Here is a 25,964-nt window from a genome sequence, read left to right as displayed (position 1 = left end):
CAGCAATGATTGTATCTCCAAATGAGGTCGTGAGGCCAGGTAGTAGTCCAGAGAATATTCTGGTCCTGTTGCAGCCAACACCAAGGTCAGTGGGAGTGACCTCAGGAGAGCCTCTGGACACAGAACTGAAAGTGGGTATGAGGCTGACATGGTATCTGCTGCCCTGTCTGGAAAGAGCCTGTTTATCTAAAGTGGGATCACACTGGCCTAGACACAAGGAGGCTCCCAGTACCTCCCAGAGATAGAGCCAGGGGCCTGAGGACACAGGTGTCCTGCACTCAGAAAGATGCTCCCTTTGGGGTGACCCACCTTCCCTGTGTCTTCAGGCCCCGGCTGCAACGTCACTGAGCATGGGAGGTTTGGAGGGATCTGTTAAGAGGACAGACAGAATGAGCCACTTGTCACATTCACCGCTAACTTCCCATATCTCCCACCCCCGCCACCCCCACACACATCCATCAGACTAGGGGCTCCAGAGGACAGACCATGCCAAGGACGCCCCACCCTGGCCCACAGCCCCTCCAGGAAAGCCCAAGGTTTCAGTATTTTTGTTTTTGTTTTATCTTAAGGGTTGAGACTAAGCCAGTCCTCATGGAACAACAGTTGGACAAGATCTTTCCATGATGTCTACTGTGGTGGCAGAATAATGGCCCCCAAGAGAAGTCCACATCCTAATCGCCAAAACCTGTGACTATGTCACCTTACCTGGCAAAAGGGCCTTTACCGGGGTGACTAAGTTAAGGATCTGGGCCTGGGGGATTAGCCTGGATCACCCAGGCGGGCCCAGGGCAATCACAGGGCCCTTAACAGTGAAAGCAGGAAGCAGAGGAGTCAGCATCAGAGCCATGGGATGTGAGACAGACCCCACCGGCCCCTGCAGGCCCTCAAGGTGGGGAGGGGAGGCTGAGGCTATGAGCCAGGGCAGTGAGCTGTGTCTAGAAGCTGGAAAAGGCAAGGAAAGAGAATCTTCTAGAGCCTCTGGAGAGAGTACAGCCCTGTGGACACCTTGGCGTTATCCCAGTGAGGCCTATTTTTGACTTCTGACCTCCAGAAATGTGAGACACTAAACGTGTTGTTTTAATTGTCATGTTTAAGTATTACCAGGTTCATGGTAGTTTGTTACAGCTGCAGGAAATCAACTCATCTACAATGGAGAAGACGCCTCCATATCGTCCCCTGTTCGCCTAACAGAAAGTGAGAGGATTTCACTGAATCAAAGAATCAGAGGGTCTGAGAAATAGGAGATTTTAAAATCCAGACTTTTGGAGTCCTTCCCGGCAAAGCAAGGACAGCCCGGCTTGGGGTCCCTCATTTGTGAGTGGGCTGACGCTGGGCAGGTGGGCTGTCGGTGTGAGCGGGAGACAGCTATGCAGTGACCCAGCGGCGAGAAAGGGTTCCTTCTTTCTCTACAGCAACCCCCCCAGCTCTCTCCCCAGTGACCTGGCCTCAGGAGGGCCCAGGGAATCTGCTCATGCCCCAGGGGTAGGGATGACACCCTTGGCAGTGGCAAGAGGCACTCCCCATGCAGTGTCAGCGACTGTGCCCCACACCCCAAAGTGCACTGGGAACCTGGGTCATAGGGAGCTGCTGCTCCTGTGTGCCTGCCCCAAGGGCTTCCTAGAGGTGGTGTTTCTGCAATGGGGTCCCAGGGGCTGGGAGTCCCTGACCTCAAAGGTGAAAGGGTAGGCGTGCTCCCCCAGCTTCTTGATGAGGCGCTCCTGCAGCCGCGTCAGGGGCTTCTTGTCCTCGGGTGCTGGCGGGAAGGACTGCACATTGGCCACAAACAGGTCCTTGCGAAAGGTCAGGCCCAGGACATCCAGGTCCTCCCGGCCATAGCGGAAGGCGCAGGTCAGTGTCACATAGACTGTGGGAGCAGGGGCGCTGAGGAGGGGCCCAGGAGGGCACAGACAGGCCCCCCAAGGGCACCAGCTGAGTCCTGGGATTGGCCCAGCTGGACACCAGAGGTCTGTCCCAAAACTTCTATGGGGAGAGCTGTGCTGCCTTTGGGACAGGGCACTGGGTACCTAGAAGAGCCACCAGTGGCCTGGCCCTCGAGAGGAGGTGGGGGCTGAGTGCTGGCTCACTTCTGTCCTCCTCCACCCCCACTCCAGTCCTGGGATGTGTAGAGGGCCAGGGAGGTGGTCTAACAGGGTTGGTGGAGGCTGGAGTAAGCTGGCAGGACTGGTGGGGAGGGGCTAGGGGAGGGCTGGGGAGGGAGCATATTTGGAGAGAGCAGAGGGGAAAGAAGTGCTGGGCAGTCTTGTGCTTGTCAGAAGGCACAGGGTTCTGTGCTAGCCAAGCCCTGTTCTGCTGACCTTGGACAATCCCTTTACCTCCCAGGGAATCAGTGTTTCTCTTCTGCAAAATGAGCCCCTAACTCCTGCCCTGTTTGCATCCCAGCCTTACATCATGATAAACTGATGTAAAAGGGCTTGGGGCATTGCAAAGTCCTCTCTAAGTGGGCATGGGCAGGGCTGCCCCAGGCCAGAGGAGGCCAGGGTACCTGCTCTGATGCTCATTGGAGCCGTGGAGGGAAGAACCAGTGGGGATGGGCAGGGAGCAGCTATAAAATTAGCCAATGTCCTATCCGGGAGTCAGGGAGGCCCTGGGCTGGAGGTTGGTGGGGAAGGAGAGGCCCCTTGGCAGGTTGGGTGTGGGGGCCACAGCCTCACCTCTTCTCTCCTTGAGGTACTCAGGATCCACCAGGACCACACCATCTGGGGGAAGGACAGAGAGTGAGCAGCCCCCCCAAACTTGACCTCTCAAACACCTAAGCCCCAAACACCAAGCTAAATCCAAACCTAACCATCTGTCTGTCCAAAAGCATCATGAGAGAAACAGGGCAGTGGCCAGACCCCGGGGGATGACCCCTCCATGCTCCTCCCCTCACCCTTCACCTCCAGGCTGGCCTCACAGACCCAGCTGGTGACTTTGTTTCTTCATCTGTTAATGAGAATAATAATATGGGTCTGAAACCCCTACCATCAGGGATACTTTAGAAGCTTTGAATTGTGGGAAGGCCATATGGCCTATCCTCCATTTGTTCTGAACCCCTCTGCAGGATCTGGGGCAGCCCCAAACCCATCATTACCTCTGAAGGGAAATGTGAACATTGTCATCAAGAGCCTAAATAAGACATAAGGAGCTTCCTATCAGTTCAGATCAAGATTTTACCACTAAATAAACCCTGTATCTAACTTATAAATAATTTTAGGCTTCCAGAGTTGTTTTGGATTTGGGATTTGCATCAGAGGTTGGGATTCCCTAGAACCTACCTCCCAGGGCTCCTGTGAAGACTAGATGAGTTAAAGTGTGTGCACTGTTAGACGGTACCTGGCACATGTGACATGGCGGAGAACAGCCCAAGGCCTGGCCTTAGGAAGGTAGAGTCCAGCTAGACACAAAGGGTATTTTCTCTGCCCAGAAGCCCAGGAAGCCAGGAACACTGACTCAGGAGCTACCTCCTTGCCTGACATCCCCAGTCAACTCCGGCCAAACTTCCCCAGCCACACCCACTGAACAAGCAAACCTCTTTCCACACTCGAACCTAGCTAGGCCCCCACAGCCAATCTCTCAGGGCATCTCAGAGGCCACCTCTGGGAGTGAGTGCCTGGTGGGCTCCTGATCCTAGCCCAGTTCTGGACACCTGGACAGGGGAATGCCCCTCTGTCCCCAGAGCCTGTTGTGCATCCTCCCTCCTTTTGAAGTCAGTGGAGAGGGCATCCCAGCAAGGGCGCACCCCTCAGCCAGGGGTGTCAGGGAAGGCTCTCTGGGGAGGTAAGTTGGAGCCAGGTCCAAAAGGGAAGTATGGGTCACCAAGCAGATGATCAAAAGACGGCACAGATGGGCAGCAGGAAGAGCATGGCTCGGAGCTTGGGAGAACATATCCTGGAGGCTGGTGAAAGGAGGCCAGGTCTGATCTGAAATGTCCTGTCCATAGGCCAGGGGGTTTGGACATGCCCTGGGGTTCAAAGGAGAGCCATGGGCGATAGTTAAGCCCGGGAAGACATAATTAGCTCAATGCTGAGACAGAAAAAGTATTTCTCAATGTGGACCATTTGATCAACTCTGGGCAATAGCCCAGACCTCTCTGGGATCCCCAGGGCTCAATACAGGACAGGGCACCAAACAGGTGCTCTGTGAACACCTGCTGAACAGCTCTCGGGGTGCCTGGGTATGTGTTGAGGGGGCTGGTTCCTGCCTGCTCCTGGCCCCCGCCCCACACCCACCCCACCTCTGGGCCACCCTGCCGCAGTCCTTCATAGGCCAGTGGGTGTGGGCAGCCCTGGCCTCAAACAGCCCACTGGAAACTGAGCCTTGAAGCAGACCACAGGCAAACACCAGAATACTTGCTCACTGGCTCCAAGGGGACAGTTCCGGGGGAAGATGCAAATGGCAGAGGGGACACTGAGTTTCAGAGAACACCAATGTCCCCAGACAGTGCAGGAGAGGAGAAGTGGGATTGTGTTGCTCTAATTATTTAACTTCTCTGGGCTTCACTATCCCCATATGTAAAACAGGGGTAATTCTGGGCCGCCCTCTACCCCATGGGAAGAGGCAATGAGGTTGAGGCTCTTCTAACAAGAGCTATGGTTCCTGGGATCCTAACCAGGGGTGACTGCATCTCCCAAGGCGATATTTGGCAATGTCGAAATACAACATTATTACACTGGGATGGGGGTACTCTTGGCATCTAATGGGTAAAGGCCAGGAACGCCCCTAACCATCCTATGATACACAGGACAGCCCTCACCAATTATCCAATTGAGAATATCAACGGTGGAGGCTGAGAAACCCTGAGCTAAAATACAGCCTTGAAAGGTACCTTCAGCCACACGCTGGTGTCTGGCAAGACCTCCATGTGGGTGAGGAACGGCCTGCATTTTATAAGCCCAGGGTTTTCCTTCTATATCCTGCCATTTGCCAGGAGGAGACATCAGAACACAGGTTCTGTGGAGCCAGGTGGCCCAGGTTTGAATCCAGACTCCTCTATGCACAGCTCTGTGACTGAAGCAAGTGGCTAACCTCTCTGTGCCATTCTCCTCATCTGTGAAGCAAGGATGTTAGTAGCAGCCTGCCGTCATCAACCGCATCCTCCTTATCACCTCAGGACATCTGTCCTGCCTCTTATCTCAGTCCCCCCCACAATTTCCTCACACAGTCCTCCTCTGAAGGGAAAAGTAGCCACTCCGCAAATGTCAGCTGACTGAAGCAGGAAGCTACTCATGCCCCATTCTCAGCACGAGTTCCCTCTGGAGACCTAAAGGCTGTTCCTGGGCAGCTTCCAAACGCCCTCCTCTGGAAGGAGCCAGTTCAGCCCCACTGCCCCCTGTGCCTCCCTCCTTGGCTTCCAGAGACTCACCCACAGGGTCCACGAGGTCGATGTGGTCCACAAAGTCCCGCTTTCCCAGATAGACGGTGAGCTAGGGAGAGATGCAGGGTATGTTAGTGGCTGTGGGCCTGGCGGACACATCTCTGAAAAGCCACTGGCTCTTGCCCTGAAGGAAACCCTGAGAGCTGCCCCTGAAACTCCCAGACCGATTGAAATCCTATCTGGACTTGGCCCTGAGCCCCAGCCCTCCTACTAACAAATTCTCGTACAATTTTGGAAGCACATGTTCATCCCAAAGACCTCTGAAGAAGTTGGTATTGTTCCCATCTTACAGAGGAGGACACTGAGGCCCGGAGAGCTCGCACCAGGCACCACCGATGCGGAGCAGCAGCAGCAGGAAGTCTGCTGGGCGGGACTGCTGGGTGCGGCAGGGCCAGAGGCGCTGAGCTGGGTGCTCTGAGCACTGAGCCTGAGCTTTTCACTGCTCCTCGGCCCTTGCAGTCTGGCAGGGATCCACTCGTAAGAGGGCTTGTTTTCCAAGTGAGGAACCGGGAGCTGGTGCACCGCTCAGCAGCCAGCCTTCAGGGAAGAACCCCCAAGCTAGACTGCAGAGTGTCCTCCAAAATGCTTCTGGCTCCTCTATCATCCCTAAATCCTGATGAGTCTCCTGCAATTGTATTTCTCAACCCACCCCAATGCTACTCTGATCTGAAAACACTTTAATGGTTCTTCAGTGTCCAGAGGTAAGATGACACATGGGTTTCATTCCAAATGCCAACTCTGATCGATTGCCTGGGATTCTGGGTTGAGAAGGAATCTCAGATGGAATCCTGGCTCAGCAGGAAAGGGTAAATGGTGATGGGTGAAGTCCGCTATGGGCAGAGAGGGAGACTGGAAGCACACCTGGTGCTATTTGCCCAGGCCAGGAGTCCAGCCACAAGACTCCCCGAGACCCAGCCCTGCAGCCTCCCCTGCCTCAGCTCCCGCCCCCTCTGCCTTCCTCTTGGCACTCAGGTTCAGCTGCTGTGATTCCCCCACATTCCCTGTGATTTATGTTCATGCCTAGAATGCCTTTTTTCACCCTGCCTTGCCTGGAAGTGCATCCCTCCAAGGAGAAGCCACCCCTGACCACCCAGGCTAGGTCCTGCAGCCCCTGGGCACCCCTTTGCCTCACACCTGCCACTTTACATTGCAGTGATCAATGTCCATGTCTGCCTCCCCCACCTGACGGGGTGTGGTATGAGCTAGGTCTCATTTTTCTTAGAACACTGACCCCAATACCCATGGGCTCAGCCTGGACCTGACATGGAAGGATGTCAATAATACCTACTCGCTGAACTGAAAGGAAAGCAGGATGGAGCCTGGGGCCTGTGGAAAGAAGAAAGCGGGCCAGGCACTGGGGGCTGCCCTGGATAACTAGTTGACACCAGGCTTCGGCAGAGAGGCTCCAGGGCCTCTCACACAAGAGGAATCAGTGCCTGTGAGTCCCTTGACATTTATTCTAATTATCACACCCACACTGAAGTCTCTGTGATAGGCTGTGTCTCCCCACACCAGAGCAGGGGCTCCCTAAAGTCCAGGGGAGCTGTACTGCCACCTTCAAAGGGTTCCTAAGAGGGTAGCTCCCCCTAGACTGGAGGCTCCTAAGGACAGAGCTGTGTCTCCCCATCAGATGGGGTGTGCGGGGTCGCGTATGGGCAGGAGAGATGCTCAGGAGAGAACAAGAGCTCAGGGCTTGGAGGAGCTTGGGTGTGGCTGCTATAGACTCACCTTTCCATTTGGACTCGCTTTCTTGAACACCCTGTGGAGAGACAGAAAGCCAGGGTCAGCACATCCTGCCCAGGGGAAGGCTCCTGCAGGCCATCCTCAGCAGGACTGAGAAGAAGGGGCCTGGAGGGACTTCCAGGCACCATCCAAGCCTTGAGAGCTGGAACAGTGGCCAGCAGAATCAGATCTCTCCATCTCCATCCACTAAAGCCACAGCCACCAGTTCATGGGTACCACCGTTATAGCCCTCCTGGGCTCCAGCCACAGCCCCATCCATCTATTCTTCACCCAGCAAGTGGAGGGCATCTTTCAAGATAAGTCAGACCAGGCAGAGTCCTCCCAGCTCAGGCAAGGAACAGCCGCGTGTGCATGGCCTGACCTGCCTCCTCCATCCCCTGCCTCACCTCCCACCCTTCTCACTCACTCCTCCAGCCCCATCACCTCTCCTGTCCCTCCAACATCAGGGGGGACCTGCCTCTGGCCTGGGCTCCGGCGGTCCCCTCCCCTGGACGCGCTCCCCACAGGTCTGCTTGCCCGGCCTGGGCTTCACCGTGCACCTCAGCCCCACTTGCTTACTCTACTTCCCTTTCCCATGGCACTCACCACTTCCTAACCTCCTACCTCACTTGCTGGTTGCATTTGTGCCTGTCTACACTGCTAACACCTCAGCCCCAGGAGGGCGGGGATCTTTGTGTCTCTTTCCCGTGGATGCATTCAAGCACAGAGAATGGTGGATCTAGTAAATGTTTAACACATCTGTGTTAATGAAGGACAGGCAACGAGTACTCAGTAAATATTAGCTGAGTGGGTGAATGGATGAATTAGAGAAGGAACTAACTGAGAAACTGAGGCCCAGGGAAGGCAGGGGATGTGCCCATGGCCACACAGCAAGAGGCCTGGATGTGGAGTCGGTAGAGGCCCCACCCCACTCAGAGTGCTCGCCTGCCTTCCAGAGTACACTGCCATCTGCAGCAACCCCACCCTCTCCCCCCAGCAGGGTTTGGGGACCTGAGACCACTGCCTACCCCCCATCATCTGGCCCCAGAATTACTCGGAGTAATGTTGGGAGGGAGAGAAGAAAAGTGAAAGACAGAGACCAACACCCAGAAATAAGGGAAGGTGCTGGAGGAGGGAGGGAGGGAGGGAGGGACACTGGTGTTCGAGATGTGAAAATAAAAGATGGGATGAGAGGCGGAAAAACAAACAAAAAGAGGGAGAGAGAAACAGTGACAAAGAGAGTGGTGGAGCAGGCCCACACGCGGTCAGGAGGGACCCACACAGCATAAATGCTTCCCTAGGAGCAGGGGTCCAGCAGGCATCCGGGGCAGGGTGGGCTCAGGCCCACAGCGTCACAGTGAGAGTGACTCCTTCCAGAAGGGGAGAGAGGTGGTGGCTCTGTGCAGCCTCCATAGCCCCCACCCCGCCACCTGCACCCCTTATTTCTGGATCCCAAGGGACCACTGATGAGTCTGAGCTCGGCTTGCAAAAAGGACCTGACACATCTCTCCCTCACCTCCCCCAGGAGGTCTGGGCTTCTCTCCTCCTCATAAATATTTACCAGTGTTTGGAGTGTGAGGCTGTCTTAGTCAGCTGGGGTATAATCATTGCTAAAAAATACAATAACTGAGAAAGAATAGAAATCACACAGTTGGAACCAGCAGCTCCCAAGCTAGGGCTGGAGCTGCAGAGACCAGAGAAATGGCACAGGCCACTGGGACCCCAGCTACAGCCTGAAGCCTCCATCCACCCCTTGAGATCCTGAGTCTACGGGAAAGGAGAAGCCACAAATGCCTGAGGCCTTGAATAACTGAGTCAATGAAAGCCATTCCAGTGGTGCCTGAGAGGCACAAGGGGCAGCCTGGACACAGGACGTGGGGGAGTGATAAGAAGGGAGGGAGGCAGGACCAGCATCTACTGAGCGCCTATTTAATTATTTCTCATAATAGCACTGTGAAATGGACATTATAACTCCCGTTTTATAGAAAGTGAACTCCAAGTTCAGATTGATGTTGTAATTTGCCCAGAAATACACAGCAAGCAAGGGGCTAATTCAGACTCAGACTCAGCTCTGCCTCTCGGCCTCCAGAGGCCGGATACTTTATATCCAACCGTGCTGCCTACCCAAAGCAGGCATTGTTATCAACCTCGGGAATAACAGAAAAGAGGGGAAATGAGGACAGGAGAAGGGGAGGAAGAAATAAAATGACATGTAAAGGGCAAGAAGGAGAGTGAGGGTGACGAGGGGCAGGACGCATGGCCAGTGGTGGGTCATGTCCTGTCGCTGACTCAGTCAGTCCCTGGGGCCCCCCTCCTCAGGAAGCAGGCGTGTTGCTGGCTTCCTCAAACAACAGCAGCGCCCATGCCCTGAGAGCACGGTATGCCCTGGTCATGTCTCTACATATTCTTCCAGAACGCTGCTGATCCTTAAACAATCCCATTTCAGAGATGAGGAAACTGAGGCTCAGAGAAGCAAATGGTGGCTGCCTGTGTCCACTCCACTAGGTTGCACAGCCTAGCCCTCCCTGAGACAACTCCACTGGCTTCCCGACCCCAACGCCGTCAGAGAAGAAGGCCCCTGTGGGTCACTAGGACCCCACGTGTGCTTTCGCCTGCCCACTCTTCAGAGCAAGCACAAACGTGCAAGAATATGGTCAAAGCCAAACTTCCAGATTATGGGATGACTGGGTTTGGTTCACCCCCAAGTCCCATCGATGTCCCACAAGTCTGACTCTCAGAGTCAAAGCTGGGGCCCATAAGAGAAATGCCAGCAGCAGTCCGGCCGATTAAGGCTCCCTGGAGACAAGGCACAGAAACCCACCACGGTAGCTGGAGAAAAGGAGGGGGGTATGATAAGGAAACAAAATCTCACGGGAAGGCCGTGCAGGCAGGAGGCATGGGGGCTGGAGCCTGGAACAGGGAAGCCATCAGCCTCTCAGGCGCTTGCTCTCTCTCTCCACCTCTCCCTGGGGCCGCGCACTCTCCCGGTGGCACTGCTCTCCGGGCCGCTGCTCCATTGCCTCTGTGACCAACTCCCTCTGCTTACTCAGGGCTTTTCTGCTCCTCCATCATTTCGCCTTGCATGTGGCTCTCACTCTGACCCTGTTTCTACTCTGCCTCTGGCTCAGCTTCCCACTGCTCCCATACCAGCTGAATGGCCCAATTCCAAATTCCCAGGAGAGGAATTTGATTGATCAGCTTTGGTCAGATGTCCCACGTGGGCCAATCCGCCATGCTGAGGGTGTGTCTTGTCTTCCCTGAGGTGTGGGCAGAAAAGGGTCTGGAGAGCAGTGTTTTTCAAATCATGGGTCACAACCCACTAGCTGATAATGAAACAACTTATTGCCACCAGCACTTTGTTGCTGTTGTTTTTTAATAGAAGATTCCATGCACCAGGAGGTGCAGAGAGTGAGAGTATAGAAGATACTACTATATTTACCAATATTTAATTCCCCACTAAGGCTAGGCAAGTTTCTCCAGTCTTATGCTGTTAGGCATGTCCATGTGGCTTGGCTTGCTCTGGCCAATCAAATAGGAGTAGCAGTGCCACATGTCACTTCCAAACAGAAGCACTTAAGGGCAGGTACTCAGTCACCATACCCTTTGTATTAGTTTTCTATGGAGCCTATAACAAATGACCACAAACGTAGTAGCTTAAAACAACGTATACTTGTCTTATAATTCTGTGATTCAGAAATTCAAAATGTACCCCCACTTGGTTAGAATCAAGAGGTTGGCAGGGCTAGTTCCTTTCTGGAGACTTTAGGGGTGAACCTGTTTCCTTGCCCTTTCTGGCCACTAGAGGCCACCCACAGTCCTCATCTCAGGGCCTCTTCCTCCCTCTTCAAAGCCAGCAGCAGGAGGTTGAGTTCTTACCACATTGTATCGCTCTGACCTCTTCTGCCTCCCTTCTGCCCTTAGGACACATTCATCCCTCTATTTTAAGGGCAACTGATTAACAACCTTAGTTACATCTGCAACTATAATTCCCCTTTCCCATGTGATATAACATATTCAAAGGTTCCAATGATTAGGATGTAGACATCTTTGGCAGGTGAAGGGGGCCTTGTGCCTACCACACCCTCCTTCCTCTGCCACTGAAACCAGAAGTGATCTGGATGGGGAAGCCTCCACCAACATAAATCCCAGGGCTCTCCTACCACATGCTAGATATGTAGCATGAGAAAGAAAACTTTTGCACCACTAAGATTGCTGGGGACTGTTTGCTACTGCAGCAGACCAATTTCTCCTGGCTGCTATAAAAAGGAAGTATTATTTAATACACTTTCATTTTAGGTGAACTGAGTTACAATGTTAAATGAATTTCATGCTGCACATTTTTTAATGTTTAAAATCCATCATTCTAGAGAAACATGCCTAAAACAAACATGTTCTGTCAGTGTCTGTGCAGCCTGTTGGATTCTGTTTCCTGATTCCATTCCATCAGGGTGGTCCTGCCAGGCAGGCAAGCAGGTCAGCTCTCCATTAATCAGAATGTTGGTATCTCCAGTGAACCCCAGTTCCCCACCTGCAGGATGGAGTCTCTGTTGATCAACTATGACACTAATATTCTGCTGCTCTTCTGTGAGCCACCAGTCCTCCCATTGTCCTTTTTTGCCTGTAGGAAGACGCCTGCACCACGAGGGGCCCAGAACAAAATACCTTCCATGATAGGTTAGCCAACAACCAAGAGTTTATAATTCTGTGTGGTACAGCCAAACAATGGCATAGCATTGAAAGTATTCTTGCATCTTTCATAACACAGGGAAATGCCGATGACAGAATATTAAGCAGAAAAAGTCAGGTTTCAAAACAATATATCTGGCATGAGCTCAACTTTATACTCAATGCATACCAAAAGAATGAGAAGACTTAATGTTGTTAGGATGGCAACACTCCTCAAATTAATCTACAGATTCAATGCAGTGCCTATCATAATCCCAGATTTTTTTTTGCAGAAATTGACAGCTCATCCTAAAATTCACATGGAAAGGGAAAGGACCAAGAATAGCCAAAATAGTCTTGAAAAAAAAAAAATAGAACAAAGTTGGAGGACTCACACTTCCAAATTCAAAACTTACTACAAAGCTACAGTAATCAAGACTGTATGATACTGGCGTAAGATAAACATACAGATCAATGGAACAAAATTGAGAGTCAAGAAACAAACCCCACATATTTATGTTCAGTTGATTTTTATCAAGGGAGCTAAGAAATGTCAATGGGAATAAAACAATCTTTTCAACAAGTAATGCTGGAACAGGATATTCACATGCAAAAGAATGAAGTTAGCATGCCTACCTCACACCATGCACAAAAATGAACTCAAAAATGGATCACAGATCTAAATGTAAGAGCTACAACAATAAAACTCTTAGAAGAAAATGTAAGTGTCAGTCAACATGACCTTGGGTTAGGCAATAGTTCCTTAGATATGACACCAAAAAAGTACAGGCAACTAAAAAAAAAAAAAAGATAATGTTGACTTCATCAAAATTAAAAACTTTTGAACTTCAAAAGTCACTATCAAGAAATTAAAAAATAAAACCTGCAGAATTAGGGAAATATTTTCAAATCATGTATCTGATAAGGGTCTAGTATCTAGCATATAGAGACCCTATTATGATTCAACAATAAACAGGCAAATAACCCACTTAAAAATGGCCATGGATTGAATAGACATTTCTCCAAAGAAGATATACAAGTGACCAATAAGCACATGAAAAGATGTTCAATGCCATTTGTCATTAAGGAAATGCAAATCAAAGCCACAATAAGATATTTCACATCCACTAGGATATCTATAATCAAAAAAGGACAATAACAAGTGTTGTCAAGGATGTGGACATACACTGCTGTTGGTAATGAAAAGCAGTGCAATTACTTAGGAAAACAGTTTGACAGTTCCTCTGAAAGTTAAACAAAGAGTTAACACAGGACCCAGAAATTCTATTCCTTGGTATACACCCAGAGAACTGCAAACAGATGTCTACACAAAAACTTGTACATAAATGTTCATAGTAGCATTATTCACAATAGTTATAAAGGTTGAAAACAACCCAACTGTGCACCAACTGATGAATGTATTTTTTTTTACATGGCATATGCAATTACATACAATGGCATATTATTCAGCAATAAAAAACGATGAAGTACTAATTCATGCTACAACATAGATGAAACTTGAAAACATTATGTTAAGAGAAAGAAGCCAGATATTAAGGACCACATATTGTTTGATTCCATTTATATGAAATGTCCAGAGTAGGCAACTACATAGAGACAGAAGACGAGTGGTTGCCAGGGGTTGGTGGGAAGGGAAAATGAGAAGTGATTGCTAACGAGTAGGAGTTTCTTTCGGGGTAAGACAAATGATAGTTACACAACCTTATGAATGTACTAAAAACCACTAAATTTTACACTGAAACTGTGGATGTTATGGTATGCAAATTATATCTCAATTTAGCAAAATAAACTAAAAACAAACCCCCAAAAGTGAATGAAAGGAAAGGTAATGTGCCTAAATATTAACAGGGGTTGAAGAGCCTCCCTCCACCCACCCACTTCTTTTCACTTCTTATCTTTCTACATTGTAGAATAAGCATAAATTACTTTATAAAGATGCCAGGGCTTCCTTAATAAGCTATTTCTCACAGTCTTGGTGAAAGGGGAGTGTGGAAAGTATATTGTAAGTAAAGTAAAGAAACATGGATCCTGAGTCCTTTGATGTTACAATCTGTGGTTCTGCGATTTTACAACCCAGATCCACATGTCTGTGATTCCTCAGATCCCTCCCCGGACCTGCTGTGTCAGCTATTAGAACTGCTGTGCTGTGTCTTCTGCTCAGCTATCCCTTTCTCCAGGGAGCCTTCTCTGACTTCCCCAAGTCTGGGTAAGATGCCTCCAACTCCCAAACGCAGTGTGGCCCCAGTCACAACATTTCCCACACTTTGTAATGGTCTGTTTACTCACCCTCTGATTTACTTACATAACTTAAATGAGAGTAGAGACCTTATTTATGTTCTTGAGGCTGGATCCCAGGGGCATAGCATGGTGCCTGGGGCACAGAAGGTGCTCAATAAATAAATACAGGATGAATGTTGTTGAGTGAACGCTCTAAGAGAATTAGTCAAGAGGGAGGGTGGATGAAGTTTACAAAGGTGGGAGTTGGTGACAATCCTTTTCTCTGGGTCAGGGCACTCCAGGGACTTCCTCTATCTATACTTCTCTTTGGCTGCCAGGGTCACTGGGCTTTGGGCTTAGAAAGTGCTTTGTAGGGGCAGGGTCCCAGCCACCATCAGGCTGAGTCAGGAATACAAGTGATAGACGGATGCAAAAGGGCCTGTGCTCAGCTTTGACCAGTGGCTCTCCCGCTTATCACTCACTCAGGCACATTCACAGAGCAGACCCCTGCCAGGCTCTGCAGTCACTAAGGTAAAGCATTCATGGTCCCTGCTGCCAGAAGACCAGAGTAGAGCCACGTTAGCAAAACCCGCCCAGCACGATGGTCACTGTTCATTAAGTTCTCCCTACGAGCCAGGTGCTGTGCTAAACACTTCATACATGTGAAGGTACTATATTACTCTGTCTACATATTCCCATTTTTTTCCAAAGGACAAACCTGAGACTCAGAGATCCTAAAAAATGTATCCAAAGTCACAAAGCCAGTATTGGAAAACTCATACAGAAGAGAAAGCCTACGAATAGGCCACCTGTGGGAAATCACTTAGACAAAACACATCTTAGTCAACATCAGAAAACTCATTCTGGGGAGACTATGTGTGAATGCAGATTCACCATCAGTGAACTGAGAGTATACTGGTAACAGTTCACCCCTTTGTGAGCATCGGAAAATGACGTTGGAGAAAAATGCCATGAAGACAGTGAATGTGGGAAGAGCTTCAAATAGTACTCAATCTTTAGGCAACATCAGAAAACTCATCCAGGAAAGAAACCAGGTGCCAGTTACTGGTCTAATTGTGTCATAAATATTCACTCATTTGTTCCTCCAACAACCTTATAAGGAGGTGCTACAATCTCCCCCACTTCACAGATGAGGAAACTGAGGCATGGAGACTCTAAGTAATTTGCCCAAGTTCACATAGCCAGTAAGGGGCAGACCTGGAAATTGGAGCCCAGGCTCCATTAGTCTGGCTCCAAGGGGCCCACTTTTAGCCACTCACAATACTACCTTATGGGTGGGATTGTGTGGTTCAGATTGTCTGGGGTGTCAGCAAAGGCTTCAAGGTAGGAGGCAGCAATGAGGGAGATCCTGACAACTCGGAGGTGAAGAGGAAGTGAGGCACTGCAGGTGGGGGCCTGGAGAGGGCGACTGAGTGCACTGGGCCCTTGGGGAGAGAGCGGGCAGCCTAGGGTGGCTGACTGTCTGGGAGGAGCACAGGGAGGAGGATGGGCCAGAGGAGGGTCCACTCACTGCCCATATAGTCACAGAGCACCTCCAGGCGCCAGCCCTGGGCTAGCTGCAAAGGGATCTGAACACCAAGCTAAGGAACTTGGACCATATCCAGAAGGCAATGGAGAGTCATAGGTACTTGGGGGAGGGAGAATGGCTAGCCAGGACTGTGTTTTGGACACAGAGATGCCCCTAACCCTGTAACATTCCTCACCCTTGCCCTTGATAGCAGTCATGGCTCAGTTGGGTAGGGTGGAGAGCACGCCAGAGGGTATTCATTCCCAGGTACAGCCGCCCTACATTCTGACCCACTTTCATGGTGTGAGAACAGCCATCCATGAGCAGGAGGTGTGAGGAGCAGGTGGCTGTGGCAGCAAAGAGGTTTCTAGGGTCCTTATCACACTCCCCCTGGGAGTAGTTATTTGTGTACAAGCTTGTCTGCTCTGCCAGAATTGAACCGCCCTGTGTCTGAACATTGCCTGCTCATTTACCTGCCATCCATGCACATGATTCTTAGGCCAGGAGAGGGAAGGAGAAAAGAAGACAGGAAACGTCACAGCCATTTCACAGATTTGGGAAACCTGAGAGATCACAGTGCAGCCTGCTTCATTTCCCAGATGAAGAAATCAAAGCCCAGTGGGAAGAGTCTTGCACGGGGGCCAGGAAATTCAGGCTCAGAGAGACTCACTGATGTGCCCAGAGTCACAGAGCAGGGGGAGAACCCCAGGCTTCTTGTGCTCCTGTTGCATCCTGGCTCCAATTCCCACATGGCTCCCATGAGCACAGGGTGGTGTCTGGCAGGCCTGAGGGGCAAGGGATGGTGGGTGGGGGGTCTGCCAGGTCAAGCTCCTGGCCTCTGGACTCCTCAAAGGCTTCTAGGCAGGAAAGCAATTCCTCCAGCCTCCTGCCCACATTCACAAGTTCACTTTTCTGGCCATGATCCATATTTGTGGATATTTCCGGGGATGCAAAGTGAGGAAAGAGGGGGGTCACCAGGTGGCTGTGGACAGAGGGGAGAGTTTCTTAAAGGAGTATGGCCCATTTTCTGGCAAAACAAAAAACTGGAGATTTGAAAGGCAAAGGCCAATAAAATTTTCACCAAGCAGGCAGGCACCACAGACTGCACCTGAACACTCCTCAGCCTTCTTGAGGGTCAGGAGGCAGGAAGGGAAGGCTGCTGGCAGAGAAAACAGCACAGACACTGAAGCCAGCAAGCCCTGCCTAAGTCCTGTGTGACCTCAGGGGAGTTTAGCATCCTCTCTGAGGCATACTTTCCCTCATCTGGAAAATGGGGTGATATCTACCCCATAGGTCGGAGGTCTATATAAAGACTTGGTGCCTAGAGAGAACTGGTAAGAGAAGCTGACATCATTGGTACTGTAATTATTACTGGCATAATCATAATTCCCCTGGCCCACACTCTGCCCCTGCCCCAGTGCCAGGAGGAGAGTTCTTGACCAAATGTCCCTCAGGTGAGAAAGCCTTGGGGGTGAGAAGAGATGGTTATGTTACCCCCACTGCAGACAGGGAAGTATTTTTAGTTGCCTGTCTCCCTCTTAGTCTCAGATGGAAAAAACAGTTTATGATGCTCTCTTCCCAGTTTAGACCTCACATTCCAGAAATCTCCAGGGGACATACCCTGCTATTCTCTTCTGTATTAGCCTGTCAGTTCTCCCAACTGCAATCTTCCCCATCCCTCCTGCCAATGTCACCTCCTCCAAGAAGCCTGCCCTGACTGCTTCAGTCAGTCAGTGCCCTTGCCCTCCTGTGGGGCTTTGCTTGCTCTTCCCTCTTTCCCCTTCCCTTCTTAATAGTTAATATTTAACATTAAATGAAAAAACCTCAATTTCCAATTAAATAAGTTATATTAAAGATAATCTTACCCAGCTAGCTAAGATGAAGGTCTGTACACCCACCAGGAGCACCACCCAGGGACCCCACCTCAATGCCCATTCCTCTTGGCCCCCAGAGCCCGGACCTAGTGGTCCCCCATCCCTGCTCTCTGCCCTGCTCCCCGTAGGCTCTGAACCTGAGCCTGGCTCACAGTGGCCTCCAGGGTCTGGCCTCCACCCCTTCCCAGAGCATACATACTCAAAACTTACCACTGAATTTTATTTTATTAAATTTCACTGTACTGCTTTCTAGTTTGTTTCTGTCTGCTAGACCTGTACAGTAGGAATGCTATATGATGCTGTCCCACTGTGTACTTCTTCCCAACTCCATGTTCAATGACATCATGTTAAAAGAGTGAATTCTCAGTGGGAGGATTTACACCATAGAAACCGGCATGTACTGTATCTCCCGCCCCCCTTTCTTCTGGATGGCAAGTTGCTACCAGGCCATGCTAAGTAGATCCATAGAAATTCACAAGCTTGGTGGATATTGCTGAGCACCAGCCTGCTGTGTGTGGTGTGGACCTAGGACCTGAATGTGGCCAGAGGCACAAATTCTACATGCCTCATACACACACACACACACACACACACACACACACACACACACACACCATGCATGCCATACCCACCTACGTACATGCATAGACACATATACCTCCCACATGCCCACAGACACCACATACACCACACACTCTACACATATGCCTACAGACACCACAACCACACATATACATCACCACATATCACACAGGCCACAACACATTATACACACTGCCCATACACCTACATCACACACATACCATATATGCTTCACACCTCACACCACATGTGGTACCACACACACACACGCCACACAAATATTAAGCACACCCCACATACACACCTGCATCACACACATGCACTACATAAACTCACATACATACACTCCCACAGCAGCCCTCTAGCCAGCAAGCACTAACTTAAGTAGCAAGAACAATAAGAGAATGTCAGTCTGGCTGGCCACATTATTTGGTGTCTGAGCACCTTTACTGTCTGCTCATCCTCTGTGGGCCACCCTTCCCCACAGCCCCCACAACCAGCCAGCTAGGGTGAAGGTCTCCACACCTCCAGCAGCACCACCCAGGGACCCCACCTCAGTGCCCATTCCTCTTGGCCCCTGGAGCCCTGGCCTAGTGGTCCTCCATCCCTGCTCTGTGCCCTGCTCCCCGTAGGCTCTGGACCTGAGCCTGGCTCACGGTGGCCTCCAGGGTCTGACCTCCACCCCTTCCCAGAGCCCCTGACAAGCAGTTCCATGGTTATTCCACCCACCCGGCCACTTCAGCTGCCACCAGATGCTCCATCTCCAGTGAGACCCTCTTTGACCCCACACCCACCAGGCTTGGGACATCTCCACTCAGATGTCCCCCGACTCTTCAGACAAGTCCCGAACAGACTTCCTGCCGGCCCGCACCTGCTCCTCACCTATGCTCTCTGCCCCTGTCCACTCCAGAGGTCAGCACACAGAAGGCGCTCAATGCACATCTCTTGGATAAAGGGGAAATTATGTAAATGCATTAAAAAAAGAAAAAAACACACTTCCTTATTAGCAGATAGGAAGTCTTACCCCATTTTACAGATGAGAGCCCTGAGTCTTGGCGAAGGTAAGGAACAGCCCAGGAGCAGCAGCAGAGGCGGGGGACCATGTGGGGTGGAAGGAGGCCGTGTAAGGCCCAGAGCCAGGGGCTGCGGCAGCACCAGGCCGGGGCAGGCCTCGCAGGATCGGCTCCCCAGTCCCAAGTAGGGGGTTAATTACAAAGAAAAGGAAAAGGCGTTCCTGATAGCGTCCTGTTTCCTCTCCTCCTTGGGCTCCTCAGGCCGCAGAGGGCGGATGTCTCTGGGCTGGCTGCACTCGGCCTTTGCACGGACCGGAGGATGGTGAGGGCCTCCAGAGCCCTTTCCACCCCTGCAGTTTGGCCTGCATGGAGACAGGGGTTCCCTGGAGTGACCCCTTAAGTTTCCTTTCCCAGCCTGGGGCAGACTCCACCCTTTATGCCCAGTGGATATTTGTCACAGCCAGGTACCTCCTGTACATCAGACTGTCCCATAAAGGCGCCTCCACTGGGAAGCCTTCCGTGTCACCCTTACTTGCTACAGTGGCCCCTCTATAGTCCCGCTTCTTCTTTTCCTCCCTGCCCCACAGCAGCCAAGCCCATTACTCTGCCCTCCTTTCTGTGTCTGTGCCTGCAGACCTGGGCTCCCCAAGAATCAGGCTGGGGGCAGGAGGCAGGGAGGAGGGGAGCAAAGGCAGAGGCTGTCAAATGGGCTTCTTGAGTGAGAGGACAAGATAAGTCTCCCCAGTCAGACAGGGGGCCTTCCTGCAAGCAGATATCTGGTCTCCTTTATCAGATAAAGATTTCCCTGAGGGAGTGGCCATGGCTCCTCCATCAGATAGGAGGCTCCCGCAGGACAAGGACAAACATCATGCCCCCTTCCTTAGCCAAGTAACTGCCAGACAACAAGAGGGCATGTCTCCTCTATTAGACAGGAAGTTCTAGGTAACAGGAGCCACGTTCCCCCTATCAGACAGGAGTCTGTCTCCTTAAAGAACGGGTCCATATGCCTCCCCCATCAGACTAGGAGCTGCCCGAGGGTACAGCCTCCATCCGCAGCCCCCACAACAATTCCCTGACAGACTTCAGCTCAGTCTAAGGCACAGGGAAGGGCTTCCCTCTGAGGCAGAACTGGGGGGAGTCTTGCCCACATCCGCCTTTGCACACAGTCCCATGCCAACTTCCCACTCACACCCGCAACTGAGTTGAAGCTGCCTTGCCATGCATCTGGGCAGGTGCCAGTGGCTGTCAGTCATGGCCAGGGCCATCATCTTCTCCAGGGATGGTGAGGTGGCATTTGGGAGATCCCTGACAAGAGGATGACCAGGACAGGTCCAGTACCAAGCTATGGCCTAGATGTGCCCAGATGTGCAGGCTGGGTGGGTCTCTGCTCCTGGCCCTGTCACTAACTTGGCAGACCTTTTCTCCCTGTGGCCACTAATCCCCACTCCCCATCTCCCAATTCTGTCCACACCCACCCCTGGCTGAAGTGGCAGGAGGCATCAGGGAGGAGGGACAGCAGGGCACTTCCAGGGTCCTGCCTTGAGGACATCAGTGGCCTTCTCTGGGTGCCATCCCTGAGCCTGGTCCAAGCCACCTCCACAAACGTCTTCCCTACATGCGCCACCTCCAGGGAGCTGCTATTAGTTAGCATCGATCCACAAAGTGCTTTGCTGACACATTTTATGAGCTCAGCCTCACCCAGGCTCCAAGGGCTAGGGGCAAGAAGGGGAAACAGGCCACCTGTGCTCAGCAGAGCCCCAGGACCAAGGCCCAGACAAGCCCAGGGCCAGCACTCAGTAAATGTTAGCTGAATACGTGTTTGCTGAAAAGCAACCTGACTGGATTTGGTAACTTAATCTGGGTGTATCTCTTTACTAAGAAATAAGAATTACAATCATTACTATAAATGATGTGTATTAAGTGTTTGATACAAGCCAGGCACTATCCTAAACACGATTAATTATTTAATCTTCCCAAGAATCCTGTAAGGTAGACATGCTCACTCTCCCCACTCTACATACAAAGAAACAGACCAGAGAGGTTAAGGTACTTGTCCAAAGTCACAGAGCAGAAAATAAGAAATGTAAGCAACTCAAACCATCTGCTTGATAAATTAAGCAGTAAAAGTACAATAAAAATGCCTCTGAATTTGAAAACAATTAGATATTTTTGAAAGACACGATTTATCCTATGTGTGTTCCAAAGCAAATACATTCATTATTGAACACACTGGGATACAGTTAGGATGTAAGAGGCAAGAGGTTCTCTAAAAGAATAGTATTACCAATGTAAAACATATGCTTATCAGTCATCTCAAAATCATAGTTATCCTTCTCTTGAAACTTTTAATTGTGAATTTTATTAAAATTTAGAAAACAAAAGCCCCTCACAATAACAATTATTTTAAGATTTATCATTTAACTTTTTGTTTGTGCTAGGTACTTTACATATTTACATGTTTAATATTGAGGACAACTCAAGGAAAAAAAGACATTACTCCCTTGAGGGGGGTCTCACTGCACCTCCAGCCTGGGGGCGCTTATTTCATATACCATCTTGGTGCACATGATTCACGGGGCATATGCCCCCCAGGGATGTGAGCTGCTGCAGGGTAGGGGCTGTGTTAGGCACATAAAGGAGGTAAGGGCTGGAGGTCAGGCAGCCCTGTTGTCTCATCAGCCTGTGCTTTGGCTGTCTAGGGTGTTAAATGAGGCCCGTGCACAGTCAGAGCTCCACAAGTGGCTAAAATACGAAGGACCGTCACCACAGTAGACAGACTCTCTGGGTGGCTTTGGGCAGGTCGCTGTCCATCTTGGCCTCAGCTGGCTTACTGGCTTTCAGTGGGGGTCATATCACTTCACAGGGGCCTGGCAGCTGAGGGAGATAATGCGTCTGAGGAGATCCTGGGAGGTCAGAGTGCTGGGCAGAGATAAAGGCCTGTTACAGGACAAGGCTGACCGATCGAGCGTTTTTAAGAAAAGCATTTCCGTCACTTCCAGGAACACCCAGACTTCAGATGAGGTAGGCACATGAGCCAGCCCAGAGCAGATGTCCTCAGGGAGGCTGTGCGCAGGGCATCTCTGCACCTCTCCCCAAACACACCCTTACCCACCCTAAACCCTCCACCTGCTCCTCACACCAGTTCTTTGCCCAGGGGGTCTGAGAGGAGCCGCTCTGCTGGCCCCTTCCTTAGCCACCAACCTGCCTGGAGCGACGACTCAAGAACTGGCTCCACCTGCCCCAACTGAGATGCTCAGGCCATTTTCTCCCCAAGCCCCAAGGAAGCCACACAAACAGTGACAGATATGGGGAAGATCAATTGGGCACAGGGTCCAGATCTCTACCCTGGTGCTTAGTGGCCCATCACCTCACCTGTCCTCACCTGGATAATGGGATGGTACCACCTACCTCCAGGGTGTTGAGGGGAATGAACTAGCTGATGTCTGCATATATCTGGCACATAATCCAAGTTTGATATGTGGTAGACTTAGTACACTGAGAGGTACCAGAAGTGCCGTGGTCAACAAGGCTATCTGGGGCCCTGTGTTTGTGGAGCTTAAAGTCTAGTGAGGGACAGAGACTTAAATAATCACATAAGAACACACAGCCAGGAGGCGGAGGAGCCTGTGACCATCATCTACATCTCCCAACCTGGATTTGGCACTCTGAGTATCCAGTGGGCTCTGGGCACTGGGGCATGGGCCTCCTGGGGGCGCTGGGAACGTGGTGGATCAGCTTATGGTATAGCTCCTTAAGGCCTGGACAGCCTCTCCTGAAACCCTCCCCCTCGGCTCAGATTTCACCCTAATCAGGAAACCTTATGACCAACACGTCCCCTTGGTGTCCTGGCACTCAGCAGGAGGTCCTGGGCAGTGGACATGAACACCAGAGAAACATCACAGAACATCACAGAAAGTGAGCAGCCCTTGTACCCAGATGTCTTGCCTTGAGCTGGGCCTCTTGTGAGTCTGAGATGGTCATGGGGGCCTGCTCAGTTCTAAGGGCTGGGCTGCCATGTGGGGACCTTGCCCAGCCACAGCCCAGGAAGCCAGCTGCCCCAGTGCCTTGGCCATCCTGCCTCTGTTCTACCACAGCTACAGCGATTGTGAGAAGCAGAGGTGTCTGGTGAAGGCACTGCCACATACAGTGGGGGGACACAGACGCACAAACCAACACCTAGTCTGCAAAAGGCACCGGGAGAGAGAGTTATAAAGAAGGTGACAGCAACTCTGGGAGGCAGTGGCTTGGTTCCTTCCAGGATGGACAGGGGAGTGCAGAGGAAGTTACAGAGCGGACGACATCTGAGCCAGGCCTAGAGAAGGAGTTAAAAGTTTGCCAGGTGGTCAAGGTACAGAAGAGAGAACATTAAGGTGACATGCATGTGTATGGAATTAACACTTTACATAGCAGCGTGCACATTTCAAAAGCACCAGCTCATCTGATTAAATCCCTTGCCTCTGCCCCCCAACACATACACATGCAAATAAGAACAGTGAGGAGCTGTGAATGCAGATGACAAGTCCAGGGCAAATGACTGATTTCTGGGTGAGGGGAAGGGAGGGAGATCAGACAGCCTTCTTCTCCTGGAGGGTGGGCATTCCTGTCAGGGGGCCGTCCCTCATCTCCAGCCCCTGCTGGTCTGGGCCGCCCTCCTCCCGACCCAGCACATGTACACACTCGCTCCTTGGGATGCCAGGGCCTCTCAGAAGGCACAGCGCAAGGAGGCCGAGCAAGACTATCCCCTATGGCCAGTTTGGAGGCCCTGCCCTCCCTCTCCCACCCCTCCTGAGCACAGGTAACCTGGACCTGCCGCGCCATGTATCTCCTCTCCTGACCTCTCCTCTCCGGTCGTCTCAGCGGCTGCCCCCAGCCTCTCCCTCTCCCCACTCCACCCCTTGCCCTCCCCAGGGAGCAGTGAGCTCAGCCTTTCCCATCAGCCACCCGTGGAATGATGGGAAGTGCACAGCGGGCCAGGAACTGAAAGGGGCCTGCCCCAGCAGGGGAGAGGAGAAGGGGGGCTGTTCCAAGCAAGCGCAGCTGAGGGGGTCCTGGGGGTAGGGCTCAGTTCTGTTGCTTCCTATGAATCCCAGGCTGGACTAAGGGTCCAGTCTGCCTGTCCCTACTGGACATTTTAAATAAGCTGGGATCCAATTGCTGCAGCTGGGATGGCCTCTCTTTATGAATGGGGAGACAGAGGCCCAGAGAGAGGAGGTCAAAAGTGTATGGAGGGACTGAGTGCCATGTCCCAGGCACTATTTAAGCCTTTCACATTTCGTGGCTCATGTAATCCTCACAACTACCCCTCAAGGTATGTGTAGTAGGTTGAATAACAGTCCCACAAAATGTCTAAAATACTAATCCCTGGAACTGTGAACATGTTACCTTACATGGTAAAAGAGACTTTGCAGATGAGGTTTAGTTAAGGATCTGGAGATGGGGAGGTTATCTGGGTGGACCCAGTGTAGCCACAAAGGTCCTTATGAGAGGGAGGCAGGAGGGCCTGAGAGACAGTGTGAAAGGGACAGGAGAACTGAGACAGAAACTGGAAGATGCCATACTGCTTGTTCTAAGAGGGAGGATAGGGCCAGGAGTAAAGGAATGTAGGCAGCTTCTAGAAGCTAGAAGAGGCAAAGGAACAGATTCTCCCCTGGAGCCTCCATGAAGAATGCAGCCCTGCCCACCTATTTTAGGACTTCTGACCTCTGGAACTGTAAGAGAAGAGATGTGTGTTGTATTAGGCCCTGAAATTTGTGGGAGTTTGTCACAGGAGCTTCAGGAGGCTGATGGAGGCAGTCCCATTCCCACTTTGCAGATGAGGAAACTGAGGCTCAAAGAAGGCGTGGGACTTCCCCAGGTCGCGCATGCTCCCCTCCACTCCACACTGGCTTACTGGGAACTTCCATGGGCTCTTAAGGCCAGGAGCCCCTTGGCCAGGGTGTCAAGGCTGGGGGAGTGTGTGTGTGTGGGAGGAGGAGGCAGGAGTCCGCCACCACAGGGCCAAGCTGAGAACAGAGAATGGATCTAGGGAAGGTGAAGCTCTACCTGCAAGGTGTTAAATTTGACAGGGGAGGGGGTGCAGCTGGAGCCAGTGAAAGAGTCCTAACCTGCCCCAAACTGTGAAGCAGGGAGCCAGGTGACAGAGAAAGGGCCTGGCTATGCAGTTGGTTTGGGAGAGCTGAGGGTTTGCAGGACTAACCGAGATGAGATGAAATCCCCGGTTCTCTCTCTTTGATCCTCATAACATGCCTGGCGGAAGGCTCCTCATCCTTCCTCTGGCGTTACCAGTGAAGAAAATGAGGCCCATTTTCTGACCCCAACCATGACGGAGGGCTGTTGGGTCCTGCGTGCCTGACACTTCACTGTCACTGGCATTTTCACAGTCATTCTGGATGCAGACCTCATCAAGGGCCTCCTCTGCCTCAAACCCTTAACTGCTTCCCCACAAGCCCTTCATTATCTGGCCTCACCCACCCCTCCTCACCCCCTCCTGCCACACTCCCCTCCAGCCACACTGACCCTTGGCCAGTTCTCCGGGGCCACTTCCCACTTTGGACTCTCCCACCAGGCTCCAGCCCCACCAGCCCCAGGCCACCTGCCCTCACACTGGAGAAACCATGGGTCCTGGCCACTCTTGTTCTCCTAGTGGGTAAGGGTGAGAGAGCAGGGCCAGGGGTCAGCCCTAGAAGGCAGGAGGCCTGAGAGCTTGGGGCTGAAAGGGTTCACGTAAGCCAGGAATTTCCTACACATTAAAGGCAACAGCAGCCTGGATGTGGGACAGGGTGAGGTGGCAGAACTTCCTGGGTGGGTCGGGTCCTCCCAGAAACATAGACCCCAAGGCACTGGTGCTGAGGGGGCCTTGAAGAACATTGGGTCTCACCCCTCAAGACATTCATGGTGGCACTGAGGCCCAGAGTAGGACAGGACTTGCCCCCAGCCCCAGAGTGTGTCATTATATGAGTCAGTGTATC

General features: G+C 51.5%; 1 protein-coding gene across 10 annotated transcripts in view; it reads right to left on the bottom strand.

Annotated features, from left to right (window-relative positions):
• Nucleotides 1-25,964, bottom strand: part of ARRB1 (arrestin beta 1) — a 70,274-nt gene that overhangs the window by 18,096 nt on the left and 26,214 nt on the right. The window contains exons 1-6 of one of the 10 annotated variants that reach the window (XM_036929745.2): nucleotides 19,008-19,341; nucleotides 7,103-7,133; nucleotides 5,363-5,423; nucleotides 2,673-2,717; nucleotides 1,668-1,823; nucleotides 310-369 (exon numbers count right to left, since the gene is read on the bottom strand). In XM_036929745.2, the coding sequence (XP_036785640.1) occupies nucleotides 310-369; nucleotides 1,668-1,823; nucleotides 2,673-2,717; nucleotides 5,363-5,423; nucleotides 7,103-7,133; nucleotides 19,008-19,086 (432 nt within the window). In that variant the 5' untranslated portion in view covers nucleotides 19,087-19,341. Of the gene's footprint in view, nucleotides 1-309; nucleotides 370-1,667; nucleotides 1,865-2,672; nucleotides 2,718-2,897; nucleotides 2,944-5,362; nucleotides 5,424-7,102; nucleotides 7,134-9,968; nucleotides 10,232-19,007; nucleotides 19,342-25,964 lie in introns of those variants that run through there. The other 9 variants (XM_036929748.2, XM_036929749.2, XM_036929751.2 and 6 more) reach the window with 9 other exon arrangements.

The sequence above is a fragment of the Manis pentadactyla genome, chromosome 9 (genome assembly GCF_030020395.1).
Source record: "Manis pentadactyla isolate mManPen7 chromosome 9, mManPen7.hap1, whole genome shotgun sequence".
Classification (NCBI taxonomy): domain Eukaryota; kingdom Metazoa; phylum Chordata; class Mammalia; order Pholidota; family Manidae; genus Manis; species Manis pentadactyla.
Note: the sequence above shows the minus strand (reverse complement) of the source record. Positions and strands in the feature narration are given on the sequence as shown.